This window comes from Aricia agestis, chromosome 2, assembly GCF_905147365.1.
Source record: "Aricia agestis chromosome 2, ilAriAges1.1, whole genome shotgun sequence".
Classification (NCBI taxonomy): Eukaryota; Metazoa; Arthropoda; class Insecta; order Lepidoptera; family Lycaenidae; genus Aricia; species Aricia agestis.
The window spans coordinates 15,480,214-15,500,008 of NC_056407.1; the positions used below are offsets into that span (position 1 = coordinate 15,480,214).

Here is a 19,795-nt window from a genome sequence, read left to right on the forward strand (position 1 = left end):
ATATGCTTTTTGTTTTTACAAAGAAGTGATTTTTTGTTCAAAATTAAACACCTTTTTTTTTTGGAGAAAAGTTTATTTTTTTAATAAACCCAATTGATTTTGAAACTGACACTGGTACTTAAGACTTTTCTGGGTCCCAGTGAACAAATCGTGACGCATCCCATGACTGCTGAAGGATGGGGACGGGGTCCATACAAAATCCCCTATAGGCCTTTGCCAAAGATCCATGGAACGCAGTATTTTAAATATAAAAAGAAGGGACAGAAAACGAAACTCAGATATTAGAGAAATAACAAACGTTATTAATGCTTTAGAACGTTGTCAAAAACTAAAGTGGAAATGGGCAGGACATATAGCGCGGATGAATAAACAGAAATGGACATACAAAGTAACTAACTGCTCGGGACCACAATACAAACGAAAGAAAGGGAGACCAAGAACAAGATGGATGGACGATATAATAAAAAATTAAATTAAGAAATTTAATCCCCGCCTAACAACTTTAAAAAGTAATGAAATAATATATTTTACTGACTTTAAGTTTCAATAATTCCTAAGTGTAAAGTGATATTTTAGTCCATATTTGTTGTCACGGTACGTCGGGGGACCGCTAAGTGCTAACAGTGTCGTTTGCATTTTTGTATCGCCATGTCACTGATTGTCTCGATTATGTTCCCTGTGAACTGACCATTAAACTATAATGTTAAGTGAAATCAAACATCTACATTAGCGGTCTCCCGACACACCTTGACAACATTTATGGACTAAAATATTACTTTACTCTTAGGAATTATTTAAACTTAAAGTCAGTTGAGTATATTATTTCATTACTTTTTAAAGTTGTTTGGCGGGGGTTTTTTTAAATTTCTTAATTTAATTTTATTTCATTCTTTTTAAACTTGTGTTGGTTATAGTGCAGAATAATTCCTATCAACAGGATCATATTATATCCCAATGAATACCACCTAGGAATGTCCTTTTGGATGAGGCCGTCAATATGAGTCCAAACATGAAACCTCCACTTTGGGTTCATATGGAGCTCGGCTCCTATAGAATCCAGGTGATGCTGCAGCAGCAGCATGCAAAAATTTATTGGTTATCTACGTCTTACTAGTTGTCGCAATTCAAATGAGCCTAAACACGAAACCCTTGCTCTAAGTTGGTGAGGAGTTGGGTATCCTATTAATTACCAGGTGATGCTGCAGTACCAGGTCAACTTTCCAGTAATGTGTAAATATTCATAAATTTACACATTACTGGAGTCGCGCGCGCGCACGCTAGCGGACGGGTCGTGTGTCGATAATGCGCATAAAATAAGTGAATAAATAATATGCCGTCTCAAGTGGTGAAGTGTACAAGTTGCAACATCGTTATAAACGAAGTGCTAGCTTTCATAAGCAATAAAATAGATGTGATGGACGAACAGAGTATCAGTCGGATCTGTGTTACAAGTTTTTCGGAATCGGATATCGTGACTGCTAAAAACCTCCTTTTTGATTCCGTGTCGAGTGCTAAACGTAAGAAAACACGCAGGAGGGATGGCAAATCAGCGCGGGATATCGATGATATAATCAGCCTGCTGAAAGAAAGTGACTCGGAGGAGTTACCAACTTTTGTTGCTCGGGACCTTCACAAGTTGCCTCCGATTCTTTTTGACGACGTAGATCCTACACAGCTACTTAAGGATTTACTGCTATTGAAGAAGGAAATAAACGATATAAAAAACAAATATGTGACAAAGGAGCACTTCGACGTATTGAAATGCGATGTAGATAAAGTAAAAAGTACGCAGGCGGCAGAAAACACGGTTAATTGTAGCATTAATTACAAGCGAGGTGCTTGTTTATTCGATAATTACAATGATATTATGGCGTGTAATAGTGGACCGATGGGATTAATCGCAGGAGGACATTGAACAAATCACAATAAGCGACGGTAATATTAAAAACATTGATAACGGCTGCTCGCCGCGTGAATCAGCTGCGCGCGCGCCGCCTCAAACGAACGAAGCGACCGGCGCGCATGCGCAACAGCTGACTTGCAATCGGCCGCCCGTACCGATAACGCCGAGACACACGGACGTCACGGACAGCGAAAATTTTTCTAGAGGAAAGGATAAATTGCTATCGGACGTGGTTAGGCAAGGCGAATTGAAGGTGGTTCAATACAATAAAAGGAGGAATCGTTTTAAAGGAAATAAAGGCAACGCAAATGTGGCTGATAGCAAATTTAAGGCAGCAGATATTAATATACCGATATATATTTATAATGTGTCTAAAGAGGTGACTGTGCCCGACATTGAGAATTATGTTTCGAGGAGAACGGGGCTAAATGTGATGGTGGAGAAAAACATTATGAAGCTGGCTAAAGATTACGATGGATATAAGATATTTGTACCTAAACATAAACTAGATTTGTTTATGACAAATGATTTTTGGCCCGAAGGCATAGCATATCGACGATTCATAGATTTTAGACACCGAAAAGTGATAGAAAAAAATGGTACTATTATTAACAGAGATCGGAATTGGGTGTGTGAAAATACCTAAAGTTTGCAGCGGGACATAATATGGAGCTGTTACAACCACTTAAGTTAAACCGGTTCAGTTTTGTATAATACCTAATGTATTCTATGACAGTGTTAAATTCCGACTTGTTACTATTGTAACAAGTCGGAATTTAACTCCGTTGAGGTCAAGTAAGCAGGGCAAGTAAAAGCGGAGCGACGCCATTAAATTGAACGCTGCGCTTACATGCGCGAAAATGTTCGTTTTCCTTGCATCAATCTGTAGCAAAACTTTTTAACTTAAGATACAGGTCAAAAAAAGATTAAAACCACATTAGCATTTTGCAGACATGTAAAATTCTGTGTTTGGCCGACAAAGAAAAATTGAGACTAAAAAATTAATTAAGAACTGTTTAAGCAGCTTGTAAATGTTTATAGTTCGGTGTTTCAAAGGTAAGGAACATGTTAAAAAAATACAAAACTGAACCGGTAAAATCCAAAACCGGTTTAAATTAAGTGGTTGTAACAGCTCCATATTATGTCCCGCTGCAAACTTTAGGTATTTTCACACACCCAATTCCGATCTCTGATTATTAATAATAAAAATACATAATGGTCTCAAGAAACAAATTTATAAGTTTTAACTGCAAAAATATTGTCAGATCAGTCGAGTGCGTAAGAGGATTATGTAAAGAAGCAGATGTAATTTGCCTTCCAGGAGACTTGGCTTCTACCACACGACTTTTTTTTTTACGGGCTTTGGCCCACCACACATTCCCACCACTGTATCTCCTGTGTCGCCAGGATCGACAGCTGTATCCAACCACGAAAACCCTTTGATATGATCTCAGGGAGCCCGAGGGACATGCTAAAGCTGTCTTGTGACCCGCAACGAAATTAATCAGAAGAAGATAGGAGGAGTAGGAAGTATACAGTTTTCCCTCCCCATAAAAAGCGGGAGACAGCACAAAGTTGCAATGACCGAAAGTCAAAGAACTAAAGGGAAAGCACCACGGGAATAATTAATGTTGATTATGACTACTAAGCTAGATCTAAGTTAATGTTGGAATTTCTTGTGTTACTGTTTCCAGTAATAATTATGACAAAAACGCTTAAAGGCACGGTAGTTCCTTGCGCTGTCTACGAGATCATCGTAATATGGGACTCCAGATTTACAAATTTATTATATATAAGTATGTTATTAAGCATTATAGATCTTTCGTTATGCCAGAGGTTACACTCCCAGAGAACATGATGGGCGGTTTGTTCAAACATGTTGCCTTCGGTCGAGCACTCGCACATGGGTGATTCTACTAATTTAAATCCATAGAGTTTCGCTTTAAAATTACCATGACCGGTCAGGAATTGAGATACGCAATGATCAATATCCATCCACTGTTTGGATGGCCATTGACGTATATCTGGAAAAAAGTTATAAAGGTGGCGACCTTTTGTGGAGTTATCCCAACGCGTTTGCCATTCGGACATTAGGAAACGTACTGAATCATCTAAGGGTTCAAACAATCTAGCAATTTTTGGTTTATCGCGAGCGTTTAAAAAGTCCGGACTAGTAATGTTTTTATTGTGGTAGTACATAGTCGCACGACGCTGTATTTCAAGGTCTACGGGTAAAACTCCGGCTAGTACAGGTAAAGCTTCGGTACTTGTGGTTCTGTAAGCTTTACACAGGAATATGAGAGCAAGACGTTGGCTTTGTAATAATTTGCGACGAGCCGCACCAATAGTTGCTCGGTCAGCCCACACGGGAGCCCCGTAGCATATAGTATCTAGGAATGTCGCTGAGTAAATTAGTTTGAGAGTTTTAAATGAGAGACCCCATGTTGAAGTGGAAATTTTGGTAAATGAATTAAAGTTACGTTTAGCTTTCTCACCGGTCTGAATTATATGATCTAAAAACGAAAAATTATTTTCTAAGTAAAACCCGAGATAACAGAGCGAGTGCTTGCGTTTACGTTAACATTGTTAAGTTTAATGCTGGGTGTCGACAAGAGGGATCTCTTCAAGAGTATTTGGTAGGTTTTATGCGCGGCAAAATTTAAGCGGTTGCGGCGGCCCCAGTCCGAAATTAAGTTTAAACTTTGGTTTGCTTTTGTTTCAATTTCGGAACGTGAGTTAGCCTGAATAATGAGAAAACCATCATCGGCATATACCACACGACTTGCAATATTTAGGTACTATAGACCGTGAATTCTCGTTCACTGGAAAATCGGCGGTGGACACGTCGGCGGGTATACTACGCGGAAGACCATACGGCGGTGTAGCTATACTGTGGAAAAAGTCTACGTACCCGTGTGTATCGGTAGTGACGTGTAATAGTATACGACTAGCTGCAATAAAAGTTCAAGTAAATAAATAAAATATAAATAAAATATCTTTTTATTCAAAATGGGTATCATGATACACTTTTTGAAAGTCGAACGAAGAAACTACGTTGCCTACCACCGGTTCGGGAACTACCCCGCCGAGAAGAACCGGCGTAAGAAACTCGCACGGGGCCATCTTTTGCAAAAAAAAATGGAAAATTACAATGTTATGGCTTACAGCTATGTAACAAAATTAAAAGAAAAGTAACCTGCATGGAGCCACCCTATTCCCAAGGTGTGCTGTCCTCGAAGAAATCATTGACTTTATAATACGCTTTAGCACACAAACGTTCTTTAACTGCTTTTTTAAATTTGTTTAAAGGTAGATTTTGAACATTTTCTGGGATTTTATTGTATAGGCGTATACATTGGCCTTTAAAGGATTTGCTTATTTTGGCTAGTCTGAACATTGGTATTGCTAACTTGTTCTTATTTCTAGTATTTACATTATGATTATCACTTTTCTTTTTGAAAATATTTATGTACTTTCTAACATATAAGAGATTTTCCAAAATGTATTGAGATGTGACGGTCAGAATTCTTATTTCTTTAAATTTTTATCTTAGAGATTCCAAAGACGACATCTTATAAATAGAACGAATAGCTCGCTTCTGCAGCACAAATATTGTATTAATGTCCGCCGCGTTTCCCCACAAGAGGATGCCGTAAGACATTATACTATGAAAGTAGCTAAAGTAAACTAATCGCGCGGTCTCTACATCAGTGATTTCACGAATTTTTTTAACAGCATATGCTGCAGAACTAAGCTTATCTGCCAGTTTCGCAATATGTGGACCCCATTGTAACTTACAATCCAGCGTTATGCCTAGGAATACGGTGGTGTCTACTAAATTCATTTTCTCATCATTTAATAGTACATTGGTTTGTACTTGCCTAACATTTGGCAAGATAAATTTTAAACATTTTGTTTTATTAGAGTTCAAATGTAAATTATTAGCATTAAACCAATGTACTATTTTTGAGAGAGCACTATTTACCTCGTCATAATTAAATTGTCGCCTCTTCACATTAAAAATTAGTGAAGTGTCATCAGCAAAAAGTACTATCTCATGCTTATCTTTAACAAGATAAGGTAAATCATTTATATAGATGAGAAAAAGAAAAGGCCCTAAAATGGACCCTTGTGGCACACCTAGTTTTATTTTGGTTCCATTAGACCTTATGGAGTTAACTTCCACCCTCTGCGTTCTATTTGTAAGGTAAGATTTAAGAAGTTTAAGTGCCGTGCCCCTTACACCATAATGGTGTAGTTTTCTTATTAGAGTATCATACTCCACACAGTCAAATGCTTTAGAGAGATCGCAGAAAATACCAAGTGCATCCTGCGACTCCTCCCAAGCTTCAAAAATACTACACAGAAGACTAATGCCTGCATCTGTTGTAGACCGACCTTTAGTAAAACCAAATTGATTATTATGTAATAAATTATTTAAGTTAAAATGAGCAAGTAATTGATTTAGAATTATTTTTTCAAAGATTTTACTTAAAGTCGGCAATATGGATATTGGTCTATAGTTGGCTGGGTCTGATTTCTTCCCAGCTTTAAATAGAGGCATCACCTTGCTGTGCTTCATTAAGTCTGGGAACACACCACTTTCGATACAATTATTAAAAACTAAAGCTAGGTAAGGGGCAATGATGTCAACTACTGATTTTATAATTTTTGTGGACATACCCCAGAGATCAGTGGTACTTAATATTGATTGATTTGAAAGTCTTGATAATATCTCTGGAGTCAATATCTCTAAAAATAAAATTGACATCACATTCCTTGACATGTTCTCTAAGTATTTTTTCTGCAACTGTAGGTGATGAATTTAAGTTCTTTGTAGTTGAGATTGGAATGTCTGCAAAAAACTTCTCAAAGACTGTCGCAACCTCAAGATCAGAATTGATTTTTTTATTATTAATTAAAAGTTCAAATTTAGAGTTACGACAGGCGACTTTTCCAGTCTCATCCGCAATTATTTTCCAGGTGGTTTTCACTTTATTTTTAGAGTCTCTAATTTTCTCTTTAATTTTAAGTGCCTTCGCTGCTTGACAGGCCTTTTTAAAAGTTTTTGAGTATTTCTTGACGTACAATTTAAAAGCTTCACTCCGGTTTATAGTTTTCTCGTTATACAAATCATATAATTTTTGTCTACTTACAATAATACCTGCAGTTGCCCATTTTTTGAAATTATTTCTTTTATTATTCAAACTGACCGTTTTAGAAGTAAATACAGCGTTGTATTGCTGATTTACTCTATTGAATAAATTGTTAAACGCTTTATCTGGATCATTTGATACATTCAACTTCTCAAAACTTGATGATAATTTACTTCTAAATTTCTCAATACGTTTTGTATTTATAGGTATATATTCAATTTTTTCTTTTAAATTAGTATCATAATTTATATTAAATGAAGCTAGCTGTCCACAGTGATCAGAGCTTAATACATTAATTATTTCCTTCCTATAGGGAGTTATGTTGGTGAAAATATTATCTATGCAAGTCGCAGTTGTATCACAAATTCTTGTCGGCTCGTTGAATAAATTAATAAGGTTATACGATTTGAACAATGATGTGAATCTAACAGTGGTGGAGTTTAAGTCTAGTAAATTAATATTGAAATCACCACATACTATAATCTTTTTGTTAGATGCACACACTTTTGTTAACACTTGCTCCATTATTTGTTCAAAAGAATCATATAAGCCGGATGGAGGTCTGTATACGCTTACAATAATAAGGTGGCTCAGCTCGATACAGGCTAACTCAGCAATTCGTTCAGTTGACAGTCTAACAATATCCTTACGTTCTTTAAATTTAAGTTTTTTCTTAATCAATATTAAGGAGCCACCCCTAATAGCATTCTCTCGACTGAACGAACTTGCTAGCTGATGATCAGAATAATTAAATGACAATTCATAATTTTTTAACCAATGTTCTGATACACACAAAATGTCAATGTTACATTCATTTAAAAATAACTCAATTTCTAATTCTTTTCCTATATTTCCCTGTAAGTTCTGATGCACCAAGTTTATATTAAAATTACAATTTTGTCTAGAAATCTTACTAGGTTGTTGGTGGTAGGCATTAGTATTATTATTTTTGTTTAATAATATACTGCTAGAGTGTGCCTCTGTTGTCCTAGAATCTAATTTAAACTATTTGGAACATATTCCAAGCTCTCAGTTATATATTGATTAGAATAAGAACACTGCCCAATAAAAGCAGTGGTCGGCTTAGCCAATTTTTTGGCTTGTCTTAAAACTATAAAATTGTATAGCCATTTAGCTAAATGTCGAGTTAAAAAATTAGATAAGAAATACTTATCATATGTCAAATTACCTAATCTAGAATTGAAAATATTATTAATGTCCACCACATCTATTTGTGGTAAGGTATTACTTAATACAAAACAATTTTGATTTGTTGCACTACATAGTAGGCTGTTCAGCTTAAACCTAATATAATTTTCCTTACTCTCGTGTGGCAATTTCTTTATATAAGGAAAGGTAAACAAAATAAGTCGACTAACGTTTTCTTTTCTACTTAATGTATTAATACAATCTGTCATTTGTTTTTTGTTTATCTTTCCCCTTCTCCCGACTAAGATAACTATGGTTGTGTTGGGACAGCAAGCAGAATTTATTGCCCGGCTAATTACTTGTTCAAATGATGCCCCGGGCAAACAAGTGCTAATTACTTGCTGACCCACACTTAATTTATTCATAAGTACACTAACGCTATGTCCTATTTCATCACAGTATATATTAACTGGGGCGTTGGTCCTATTATAATTATTTTTTGAGGGTTCAGTATGAGCCTTTACCTCTGAACAGGTAACTGAAATGTCAAGATCATGCTGTGAATGATTTACATTTCTGAGACACTGACAGTTATTGAGCAAAGAGTTTACTCGTTCCTCATTGTAGCGTCCCATTTCTATTAAACCATCCATAGCCGATATATGACAGACAATTTCTTTTTGCGCTAATTCATATTTAATTTTTATTTGTGTTAGGGAACTATGTAGTTCTGTAATTTCAGACTGAAGGCTACATACATCAGCCTCGTAGCTAAGCCTAGTATGTTCCAACTCTTCACAGCAGCTTAATAATTGATATTTAACTATTTGTTTATTTTTTGATAAATTTTTAAGCTGCTTCATAATTTTTCGGTTTTTTTGTAGCAATTCTTCAGTTTTTCTAATACATTTTTTAACTTTAACATATTTTTTTATCTTCCTTTTACTGTTCATGGTGTGACAAGTCGTTATTGTGTCATCACCAGTCAAGTCAATGGTAGTTAAGTTATTTTTTGAAAGGTCCTTTACACTTCCCAGAAGTTCATCATATAAACTTTGTGTTTTTTCAAATTTTTTTGAATTAAGTTCACACTCTAGGGACTTAATATATTCCTGAGCATCCTGAAGCTTCTTTTTAATATTACAAGTGCAAAAAAAATCGCTTTTAATATTCTCGGTGTACATGCCTACGGACTCCAGTGACAATTTATTAGAGTTCACCCAGTGTTTGAGTGAAATCTGTGCAATTATCGAAGGTAATGATGTGGAATCCGTTTACGTGCTTGGGGACTTTAACGCCCACCCAGGTGAGTTGTTTGCCAATGAACTTTCGAGCTTTTGTTGCGATCAGTCGTGGTCGTGTGTGGACATGGATTTACTAGATAGTGACACATTCACATTTATCAGTGACGCTCATGGCTGTAGACGATGGCTAGACCATTGTCTCGTCACTAGTGCTGCGCGACAAACAATACGCGGTGTGTCAGTGTTAAAGGACACTTATTGGTCTGATCATTTACCTTTAATGATTGAATGTAACCTGGATTTAATTCAAGCGAAGGTTTCGCAGTCTCATACACAAGATAAATTGTATAATAAAATAATTTGGGGCCGTAGAAATGTTTCTGAAATAAACAGTTATTTTGAAAAATGTAATAACGACTTAAAAGACTTTCAATTTCCATTGGAATTTCATGATTGTGCTGATAAGAGATGTAGTAATTTAAAATGTAAAATGGCTATAGACATCATGTAAAATAAAATAATTAAAATATTAATAGACGCCTCAATAAGCAGTAATTTTAAAAAGGCTAAGTGTAAATTTAAACATGTCACAGGCTGGAATGATTATGTCAGGGAGGCACACGGGAGAGCTCGACACTGGTATAAGCTATGGTTGTCTCACAATAAACCAGATTGTGAGACAACCTCGTAAAATATTCAAAACTAAACTTAAGTGTTGCCAGAATAATGAGCATAAAGTAAAAATGGATGCCATTGCTAAGCATCACTCTGGTAGAAATTTTAGCAAATTTTGGAAATGCACGAAAGAGTTAGATTCAGGCTCGAGTGCTCCCGTCTGCGTCGCTGACAAATATGATGCAGTTGAGATAGCAAATGCTTTCAGAACCCACTTTAGGATGGAATCTCCACTGTCATCATCATCATCATTAGCCCAGCGGACGTTGAATGTTGAGGCCGCCGTGGATAACCGGGTTACACAATTTACTGCCAAAGATGTGGCTAGTGTGGTTAAAAATATGACTAGAGGTAAATCTCCGGGCCATGACGGTCTCAGCATTGAACATTTGCAATACGCTGGTCCCCACTTATATCGAGTATTGGCCATGTTTTTCACGATATGTGTGGGACATTCTTACTTACCAAAAGACCTAATGTATACCGTTGTTGTACCAATTGTGAAAGACAAAACTGGAGATGTGTCTAATATGTCTAACTACAGGCCTATTTCATTAGCGACAGTCACTGTATTGGACAGTTTGCTTGACAAGCAGCTGAGCAGTGGTATAAAACTAAATGATGCCCAATTTGGTTTCAGACCAGGCTTATCAACCGAAACTGCGATACTGTGCCTCAACCAAACTATCCAATATTACACGGCAAGGAAAACGCCAGTCTACGCCTGCTATCTAGACCTGTCAAAGGCGTTCGATATGGTGTCATCTGTACTAATATTATAAATGCGAAAGTATCTCTGTCTGTCTGTCTGTCTGTCTGTCTCGCTTTCTCGCTAAAACTACCGAACCGATTGTAATTAAATTTTGTATACAGATAGTCTAAAGCCTGAGAAAGGACATAGACTACTTTTTTACTGGAAAAAAGAGTTGTAAGGGGGTGAAAATACGAAAATTTGTTCAAATTAAGTTAGTTCCAAAAATGCATACTAGATGGCGATGTGCGTCTCTTACATCGCGCTAACGCTTGCCTAACATCTTTCTATAAGAGGTGGTATCATCGAAACATTCGAGTGCCAAACGGCAGTCTCCTTTCCGACGAAGCTAACACGGCCCTCTCACACAGGGCCATTAGCATAGATTCATTCGAAAAAAAACCGGCCAAGTGCGAGTCGGATTCGCACACCGAGGGTTCCGTACAAACCTGCAAGGTTTACAAAGTTCGTTCATTACGACAATCGAGTCATAACTATGGTATTTTTATTGCAAAATGAAATTCATAACATTACAATGGGGAAAGATGGAGGAGCATAAATTTAAGACAAAGATCTCTTTATCGTTTAAGTAATAGCTCTACGCGTTCATGAGGAAAAAAGTAATAAGTTTATATTTATTAAAAAATATATATTTTGTAATGTAACTAAAAATTTAAGGTTTTCGGAATTTTTCCTTTATGTGTGCTATAAAACGTTGCTTCATGCCAAATTTCAAGATTCTAGGTCGACTGGAAGTACCCTTTAGGTTTTGATTCCCTTGCGAGTACTTGCGAGTTTCAAAATATGCAGCTTAAATTGCTGTTTCTTTTGATTGCGTTGACATAGAAGTTTGATTTTGTTACAGCTTAAAGGTATTATAGACTTGAGTATTTGGTATGAATTTCAATTTAATACCTCTACGCGTTTATGAGGAAATGGGTAGTAAGTTTAAAATTATTAAAAAAAAATATATTATGTGACGTAACTAAAAATTTATGGTTTTCGTAATTTTTCCTTTATCTATGCTATAAGACGTTGCTTCGTACCAAATTTCAAGATTCTGAGTTCACGGGAAGCACCCTGTAGGTTTTGATTCCCTTGCAAGTGTCGAAAATTTGCGGCATAAACGGCTGTATCTTTTGATTGCGTTGGCTTAGAAGTTTGATTTTTTCACAGCTTCAAGGGACAGTAGACCTGAGTAATTGATATAAATTTCAGCTTCATACCTCCACGCGTTCCTGAGAAAAAGGGTCTTGACAGACGGACGGACGGACAGACGGACAACAAAGTGATCCTATAAGGGTTCCGTTTTTTCCTTTTGAGGTACGGAACCCTAAAAACAACATTCGAGTTTCGATTTTTTTCGATTGTTATTTCTATTAAACGTTATTTAATAAGTCAGTACTATAATCTATACTAATATTATAAATGCGAAAGTATCTCTGTCTGTCTGTCTGTCTCGCTTTCACGCCAAAACTACCGAACCGATTGTAATGAAATTTTGTATACAGATAGTCTAAAGCCTGAGAAAGGACATAGGCTACTTTTTTACCGGAAAAAGGGTTGTAAGGGGGTGAAAATACGAAAATTTGTTCAAATTAAGTTAGTTCCAAAAATTCATACTAGATGGCGCCGTGCGTCTCTTACATCGCGCTAACGCTTGCCCAACATCTTTCTATAACAAGTGGTATCATTACATATTCAAATTTCGATTTTTTTCGATTGTTATTACTATTTTACGTTATTTAATAAGTCAGTACTTTATATTATATATAGTGACGTAACCTATCAATGATAAATAGTTTATGGGTAAAGTTGTGTAATTGGGGGGCTAAATAAGCTTTAAAATTTGGCATAAAATATAAAGTTTAATTTTAAAAAATGAAATATTATGTGCGCACTGCACAGCTGTTTTGATTTAAGAGGTACCAGGGTTTTTTTTATAAAAGCTTTTGACACCAATTTTGTTGACATCACGCGCTATAAACTGAAGTCCACGCGGACGAAGTCGCGGGCAACAGCTAGTATATTATATACAGTGACGTAATCTTAAACCTATCAATGATAAATAGTTTATGGGTAAAGTTGTGTAATTGGGGGGTTAAATAAGCTTTAAAATTTGGCATAATATATAAAGTTTAATTTCAAAAAATCTAATTATGTGCACGCTGCACAGCTGTTTTGATTTAAGGGGTACCAGGGTTTTTTACAAAAGCTTTTGACACCAATTTTGTTCACATCGCGCGCTATAAACTGAAGTCCACGCGGACGAAGTCGCGGGCAACAGCTAGTATAATATAATATGGGAAAAATTACGTCGTGATACCAGTGTCATAGATGACATTATCTCGCTCCTAAAATTCTGGTATGGTAATCAAGAAAACGTGGTTAGGTGGGTTAATGCCTATTCGGATGTCTTTGGTCTGGAGTGCAGTGTGAGACAGGGGGGGATCGGCTCGCCTCGTATTTTTAATTTGTACATAAACTCTCTCATCCAGGAGCTCAGCAGTACCAGGATTGGGTGTCACGTGGCTGGTGTATGTGTCAACAACATCAGCTACGCAGATGACATGGTTCTGCTGAGCCCCTCGATGAGGGGGTTAAGAAAACTGCTGAAAATATGTGAACGTTATGCGGAGGCCCATGGTCTTCGATACAATGCAAATAAAAGCGAATTTATGATTCGGGTAATAAAACGTAGAGTAGTTTACTGTCCCCCGTCTGTTGAATATTTTTCGGAGTTAGAACCTGTCTTGGAAGCATTAAGTTCGGAATATGCACGTCATGTCATTATGGGTGATTTTAATACTAACCTTCTGAACCTATCCTGTCCTCGTTCCCAAAAACTCTCCCATTTAGTAGAATCAGTCAGTCTTCATCTTTTGCCACTCTCCGCCACTCATCATAACATTACTGGAGATGATACCTGGCTTGATTTGATCTTTACCTCCAATCCATCCTTAGTTCAAGCCCACGGTCAACATCCTGCTCCTGGTTTTTCCCACCATGACCTAATCTTTATCATCTATAACCTTAAACCGCCAAAACCATCGCCAAGAATTATTTTTAAGCGTTGTTATGGGAGGGTCGATATGGAACAATTAAGAATCGACGCGTCTAAAATCGATTGTGAACCATTGTACGATGCGCCTACCATCGATAGGAAAGTTTTGATCTTCAACGACATCTTGAAAAAACTGTACGATTCTCACGCTCCTCTAAAGAAAGTCAAGCTCAAACATCCGCCAGCTCCTTGTTTGACTTCAGAAATTCGAGAAGTGATGAGTCGTAGGGACTGTGCATATAGGAAGTTTAAAAGAAATCGATCGATGTCCAATCGGGATAACTTTAAGTCAGCCAGGAATCGTTGTAACCAGATGATACGTATTGCTAAACGCCGCCATATTTTCGAAAACGTAGCTTCTCTATCCCCTCCTAATATTTGGAAATTCCTTGGAACTATTGGTGTTGGAAAGTCGCAAGAACTTTTGGAACTACCCAGTTCCATTAGCCTTGACGATTTAAACCTCCATTTTTCCTCCACAGTTACACTGGATGATCCTACAAAATTCCAGACCATTAGTTACCTAAACGGTTTATCTCGTCCTAATTTAGACCCCTTTCAGTTTTCACCAGTTGCTTTAGACGAGATCGACAAGACCATCAAGTCCATAGTATCTAAAGCAGTAGGTTGTGATGACATTAGTCGTCGCATGATCACGACCATCCAATACGAACTTCTACCAGCCATCTCCCACATTATAAATTACTCCCTTATTTCCTCAGAATTCCCAAATCTATGGCGAAAAGCATTTGTACGCCCACTCCCAAAAATCCCCAATCCAACTGATCCTTCACATTTTCGTCCTATCTCCATTCTTCCCTTCCTATCAAAGGTTCTCGAAGCTTGTGTCCATAAGCAGCTGTCCGGGTTTGTATTCAGAAATAATTTGCTTTCCCCACTTCAATCGGGATTCAGACCTGGACATAGCACAACCTCTGCTCTGTTAAAAGTAACAGGTGATATAAGAGCTGGTTTTGAGAACTCTTTGATTACCATATTAGTGCTGGTAGACTTCTCTAACGCATTTAATCATGTCAATCATGACATCCTACTGGCAGCACTCTCTGGACTTCCGATTTCGTCTGAAGTACTTACTTGGATTTCCTCCTATCTTCGTGGTCGTCAGCAGTCGGTACGTACGGAGAGCTCATCGTCCGAGTGGTGCAATCTCGACGCTGGCGTTCCACAAGGCGGTATTTTATCTCCCCTACTTTTCTGTATTTTCATAAATCTACTCACTAAAAGACTTCATATTGCGTATCATCTATATGCGGACGACCTACAACCCTATATCCAGGCAGGATTAGATCAGTTATCAGCAGCCATCGCAGAATTAAACGAGGTTTTAAAGGCAATAAAAGACTGGTGTGATAACTTTGGATTATCAGTAAATCCCGCAAAATGCCAGGCAATGGTGTTGGGTAGTTCAAGATGCTTGTGTAAAGTGGACACAGGCGCTCTTCCACCTGTTATCTACAATGGTTCTGTAATTGCTTTTAGTACAAGCGTAAAAGATCTTGGTTTACATATCGATTCCTCTCTGACTTGGCAATCCCATGTTTCTAATGTGTCCAGCAAAGTCACTAACATACTACGATCTTTCTACCGGCTCAAAAATTTCCTTCCCACTCCGGTCAAGACCTTGCTGGTCCAGTCCCTTATCTTTCCTATAATTGACTATGGTGACGTGTGCTATTTAGATCTTAATGCCGACAAACTCGATAAACTCGACCGATTGTTTAATAATTGCCTCCGATTCATATTCAACCTTAGAAAATACGACCATGTTTCTTCGTATCGCTCCAAGCTACACTGGTTACCAGTACGTCAGCGCCGCTCTGTGTGGGCACTGTGTGTGCTATATTCACTGCTGCATCATCCCCATACTCCCGAATATCTCGCCCCTCACTTTCAATACCGTTGCAGCAGGCACGATAAAAACCTTCGATCCACTTCAAATCAGCTTTTAAGTTGCCCTTCCCACAAGTCATGTTCCGTCCACTCTTCTTTTAATATCCAGGCTATTCTCCTCTGGAACGCTCTTCCTCCGGAAATCAGGATGTCAAAAACCAGAGACACTTTTAAGCGCAGGGTACGTGAGTTTTACTTGAAACAGTTGGCAGACTCTTAGTTTTCATAATTTATGGCATAAATTAATATTTATAATTTTTTTAGCATCATCATTGATCAACTATATATTATTATTATTATATACCTATTATATAATATATTATATTGTATGGTTATTGGTTTTATTTATATATAATTTTATGTGTGACTAGCGGCCCGGCCCGGCTTCGCACGGGTGGACATTGGTTTTTAAATTATTTTTTTTAAATAAAGGTAGTCAATCTTTAAGTTAAGCAGAACATAAAAATAGTTTACATTATTTAGCCTGCAACTACTATATTATAATTATTATGTACATATAACACATTTTTATTGTATTTTTTTTATATTTTTATATTTTAAGTGTTATGCTTGATTATTTTATCCTTACCTGCAGAAGATACTATTATCTATACTAATATTATAAATGCGAAAGTATCTCTGTCTGTCTGTCTGTCTGTCTGTCTGTCTGTCTGTCTCGCTTTCACGCCAAAACTACTGAACCGATTGCAATGAAATTTTGTACACAGTTATTCTAGAGTCTGAGAAAGGACATAGGCTACATTTTGATGTGGGAAAATATCTTATTTCCATGAAAATATCGATGAAAATGAATTCGCATTGCGCTTGGCCAGCGCTCATCCCGGGGGTCCTGGGTTCGAGTCCCGCAGGCGGAACAAAAAGTTTTCAATGTTCCTGGGTCCTGGATGTGTATTAAAATAATATTTCAAAAATCTTAAATATATTTTATGTATAATATTATAAAAAATCCAGAAATATATCGACGCGATGTAATGAACATTTTAGTTCTAATACGATTCAACAGATGGCGCTTTTTTTTTTACTTCGTTGTAACATAGAACTAATCATACTTATTAGTTATTATGTTTTTGTTTATAGTTTTTAATACGTTAGAATATTATGTTTAATAATATTATCACTTGCTATCTATACTAATATTATAAATGCGAAAGTATCTCTGTCTGTCTGTCTGTCTGTCTGTCTGTCTGTCTGTCTCGCTTTCACGCCAAAACTACTGAACCGATTGCAATGAAATTTTGTACACAGTTATTCTAGAGTCTGAGAAAGGACATAGGCTACATTTTGATGTGGGAAAATATCTTATTTCCATGAAATCTATACTAATATTATAAATGCGAAAGTATCTCTGTCTGTCTGTCTGTCTGTCTGTCTGTCTGTCTGTCTCGCTTTCACGCCAAAACTACTGAACCGATTGCAATGAAATTTTGTACACAGTTATTCTAGAGTCTGAGAAAGGACATAGGCTACATTTTGATGTGGGAAAATATCTTATTTCCATGAAAATATCGATGAAAATGAATTCGCATTGCGCTTGGCCAGCGCTCATCCCGGGGGTCCTGGGTTCGAGTCCCGCAGGCGGAACAAAAAGTTTTCAATGTTCCTGGGTCCTGGATGTGTATTAAAATAATATTTCAAAAATCTTAAATATATTTTATGTATAATATTATAAAAAATCCAGAAATATATCGACGCGATGTAATGAACATTTTAGTTCTAATACGATTCAACAGATGGCGCTTTTTTTTTTTTACTTCGTTGTAACATAGAACTGTTGTGTTGGCCTATATTCCATCCAGAAAATATATCAATGCAATCAACATTTTAATTCTAATATATGAAAACAGATGGCGCGTTGCCCGCGACTTATAAATACTGCGAAATATACTGCGAAAGTATCTCTGTCTGTCTGTCTGTCTGTCTGTCTGCCTGCCTGTCTGTCTCGCTTTCACGCCAAAACTACTGAATAGATTGCAATGAAATTTTGTACACAGTTATTCTAGAGTCTGAGAAAGGACATAGGCTACCCGCTACATTTTGATGTGGGAAAATATCTTATTTCCATGAAAATATCGATGAAAATTACTTCGCATTGCGCGTGGCAAGCGCTCATCCCGGGGGTCCTGAGTTCGAGTCCCGCAGGCGGAACAAAAAGTTTTCAATGTTCCTGGGTCTTGGATGTGTATTAAAATAATATTTCAAAAATCTTAAATATATTTTATGTATAATATTATAAAAAATCCAGAAATATATCGACGCGATGTAATGAACATTTTAGTTCTAATACGATTCAACAGATGGCGCTTTTTTTTTTACTTCGTTGTAACATAGAACTAATCATACTTATTAGTTATTATGTTTTTGTTTATAGTTTTTAATACGTTAGAATATTATGTTTAATAATATTATCACTTGCTATAATAATAATCAATCTATCTTATCTTATAGAACTCCTACTGCATTTCTAAGGAGTTCGAGTGTGTTGTGTTGGCCTATATTCCATCCAGAAAATATATCAATGCAATCAACATTTTAATTCTAATATATGAAAACAGATGGCGCGTTGCCCGCGACTTATAAATACTGCGAAATATACTGCGAAAGTATCTCTGTCTGTCTGTCTGTCTGTCTGTCTGCCTGCCTGTCTGTCTCGCTTTCACGCCAAAACTACTGAATAGATTGCAATGAAATTTTGTACACAGTTATTCTAGAGTCTGAGAAAGGACATAGGCTACATTTTGATGTGGGAAAATATCTTATTTCCATGAAAATATCGATGAAAATTACTTCGCATTGCGCGTGGCCAGCGCTCATCCCGGGGGTCCTGAGTTCGAGTCCCGCAGGCGGAACAAAAAGTTTTCAATGTTCCTGGGTCTTGGATGTGTATTAAAATAATATTTCAAAAATCTTAAATATATTTTATGTATAATATTATAAAAAATCCAGAAATATATCGACGCGATGCAATGAACATTTTAGTTCTAATACGATTCAACAGATGGCGCTTTCTTTTTACTACGTTGTAACATAGAACTAATCATACTTATTAGTTGTTATGTTTTTGTTTATAGTTTTTAATACGTTAGAATATTATGTTTAATAATGTTATCACTTGCTATAATAATAATCAATCTATCTTATCTTATAGAACTCCTACTGCATTTCTAAGGAGTTCGAGTGTGTTGTGTTGGCCTATATTCCATCCAGAAAATATATCAATGCAATCAACATTTTAATTCTAATATATGAAAACAGATGGCGCTTTATTTTTTACCTCATTATTATAACAGAACTAATCATACCTACTTTATTATATATTATTGTTTTTATTCATAACTAGCTGTTGCCCGCGACTTCGTCCGCGTGGACTTTAGTTTATAGCGCGCGGTGTCAACAAAATTTGTGTCAAATTTAAAAACTTTTTAAAACCCTGGTAAGTGGTACCCCTCTTAGGGCCGCGCAGCGCGCTACACCGGAATGGCAGCGCTGAAAGTGCTCGCCTCGCCGCTGCCATTCCGGTGTAGCGCGGCCCTTAATTAATCAAAATACCCAAAAACAGCTGTGCAGTGTGCACATAATCTGTACTAATATTATGAATGCGAAAGTATCTCTGTCTGTCTGTCTGTCTGTCAGTCTCGCTTTCACGCCAAACGCCAAAACTACCGAACCGATTGTAATGAAATTTTGTATACTGATAGTCTAAAGCCTGAGAAAGGACATAGGCTACTTTTTTACTGGAAAAAAGGGTTGTAAGGGTCGTAAATTTGTTCAAAAAATTCATAATAGATGGCGCCGTGCGTCTTCTACATCGCGCTGACGCTTGCTCAAAAGTCTTTCTATAAGAGGTGGTATCATCTTACATTTAAGTCTCGATTTTTTTCGATTGTTATATCTATTCTACGGTATTAAATAACTCAGTACTTT

General features: G+C 36.8%; 1 protein-coding gene across 1 annotated transcript; it reads left to right on the plus strand.

Annotated features, from left to right (window-relative positions):
• The first annotated feature begins 1,310 nt into the window (after positions 1–1,310).
• LOC121737560 lies at positions 1,311–2,549 on the plus strand. The gene is made up of 2 exons (XM_042129218.1): positions 1,311–1,896; positions 1,931–2,549. Exons 1-2 carry the CDS (start codon positions 1,331–1,333, stop codon positions 2,547–2,549), a joined length of 1,185 nt encoding a protein of 394 aa, XP_041985152.1. The 5' UTR covers positions 1,311–1,330.
• The last annotated feature ends 17,246 nt before the right edge of the window (positions 2,550–19,795 follow it).

Coding starts and splice junctions, on each gene's coding strand:
- LOC121737560 (XM_042129218.1), top strand. CDS start 1,331: ATGCCGTCTCAAGTGGTGAAGTGTACAAGTTGCAACATCGTTATAAAC. Junction 1,897..1,930: donor AATAGTGGACCGATGGGATT/AATCGCAGGAGG, acceptor AATCACAATAAG/CGACGGTAATATTAAAAACA.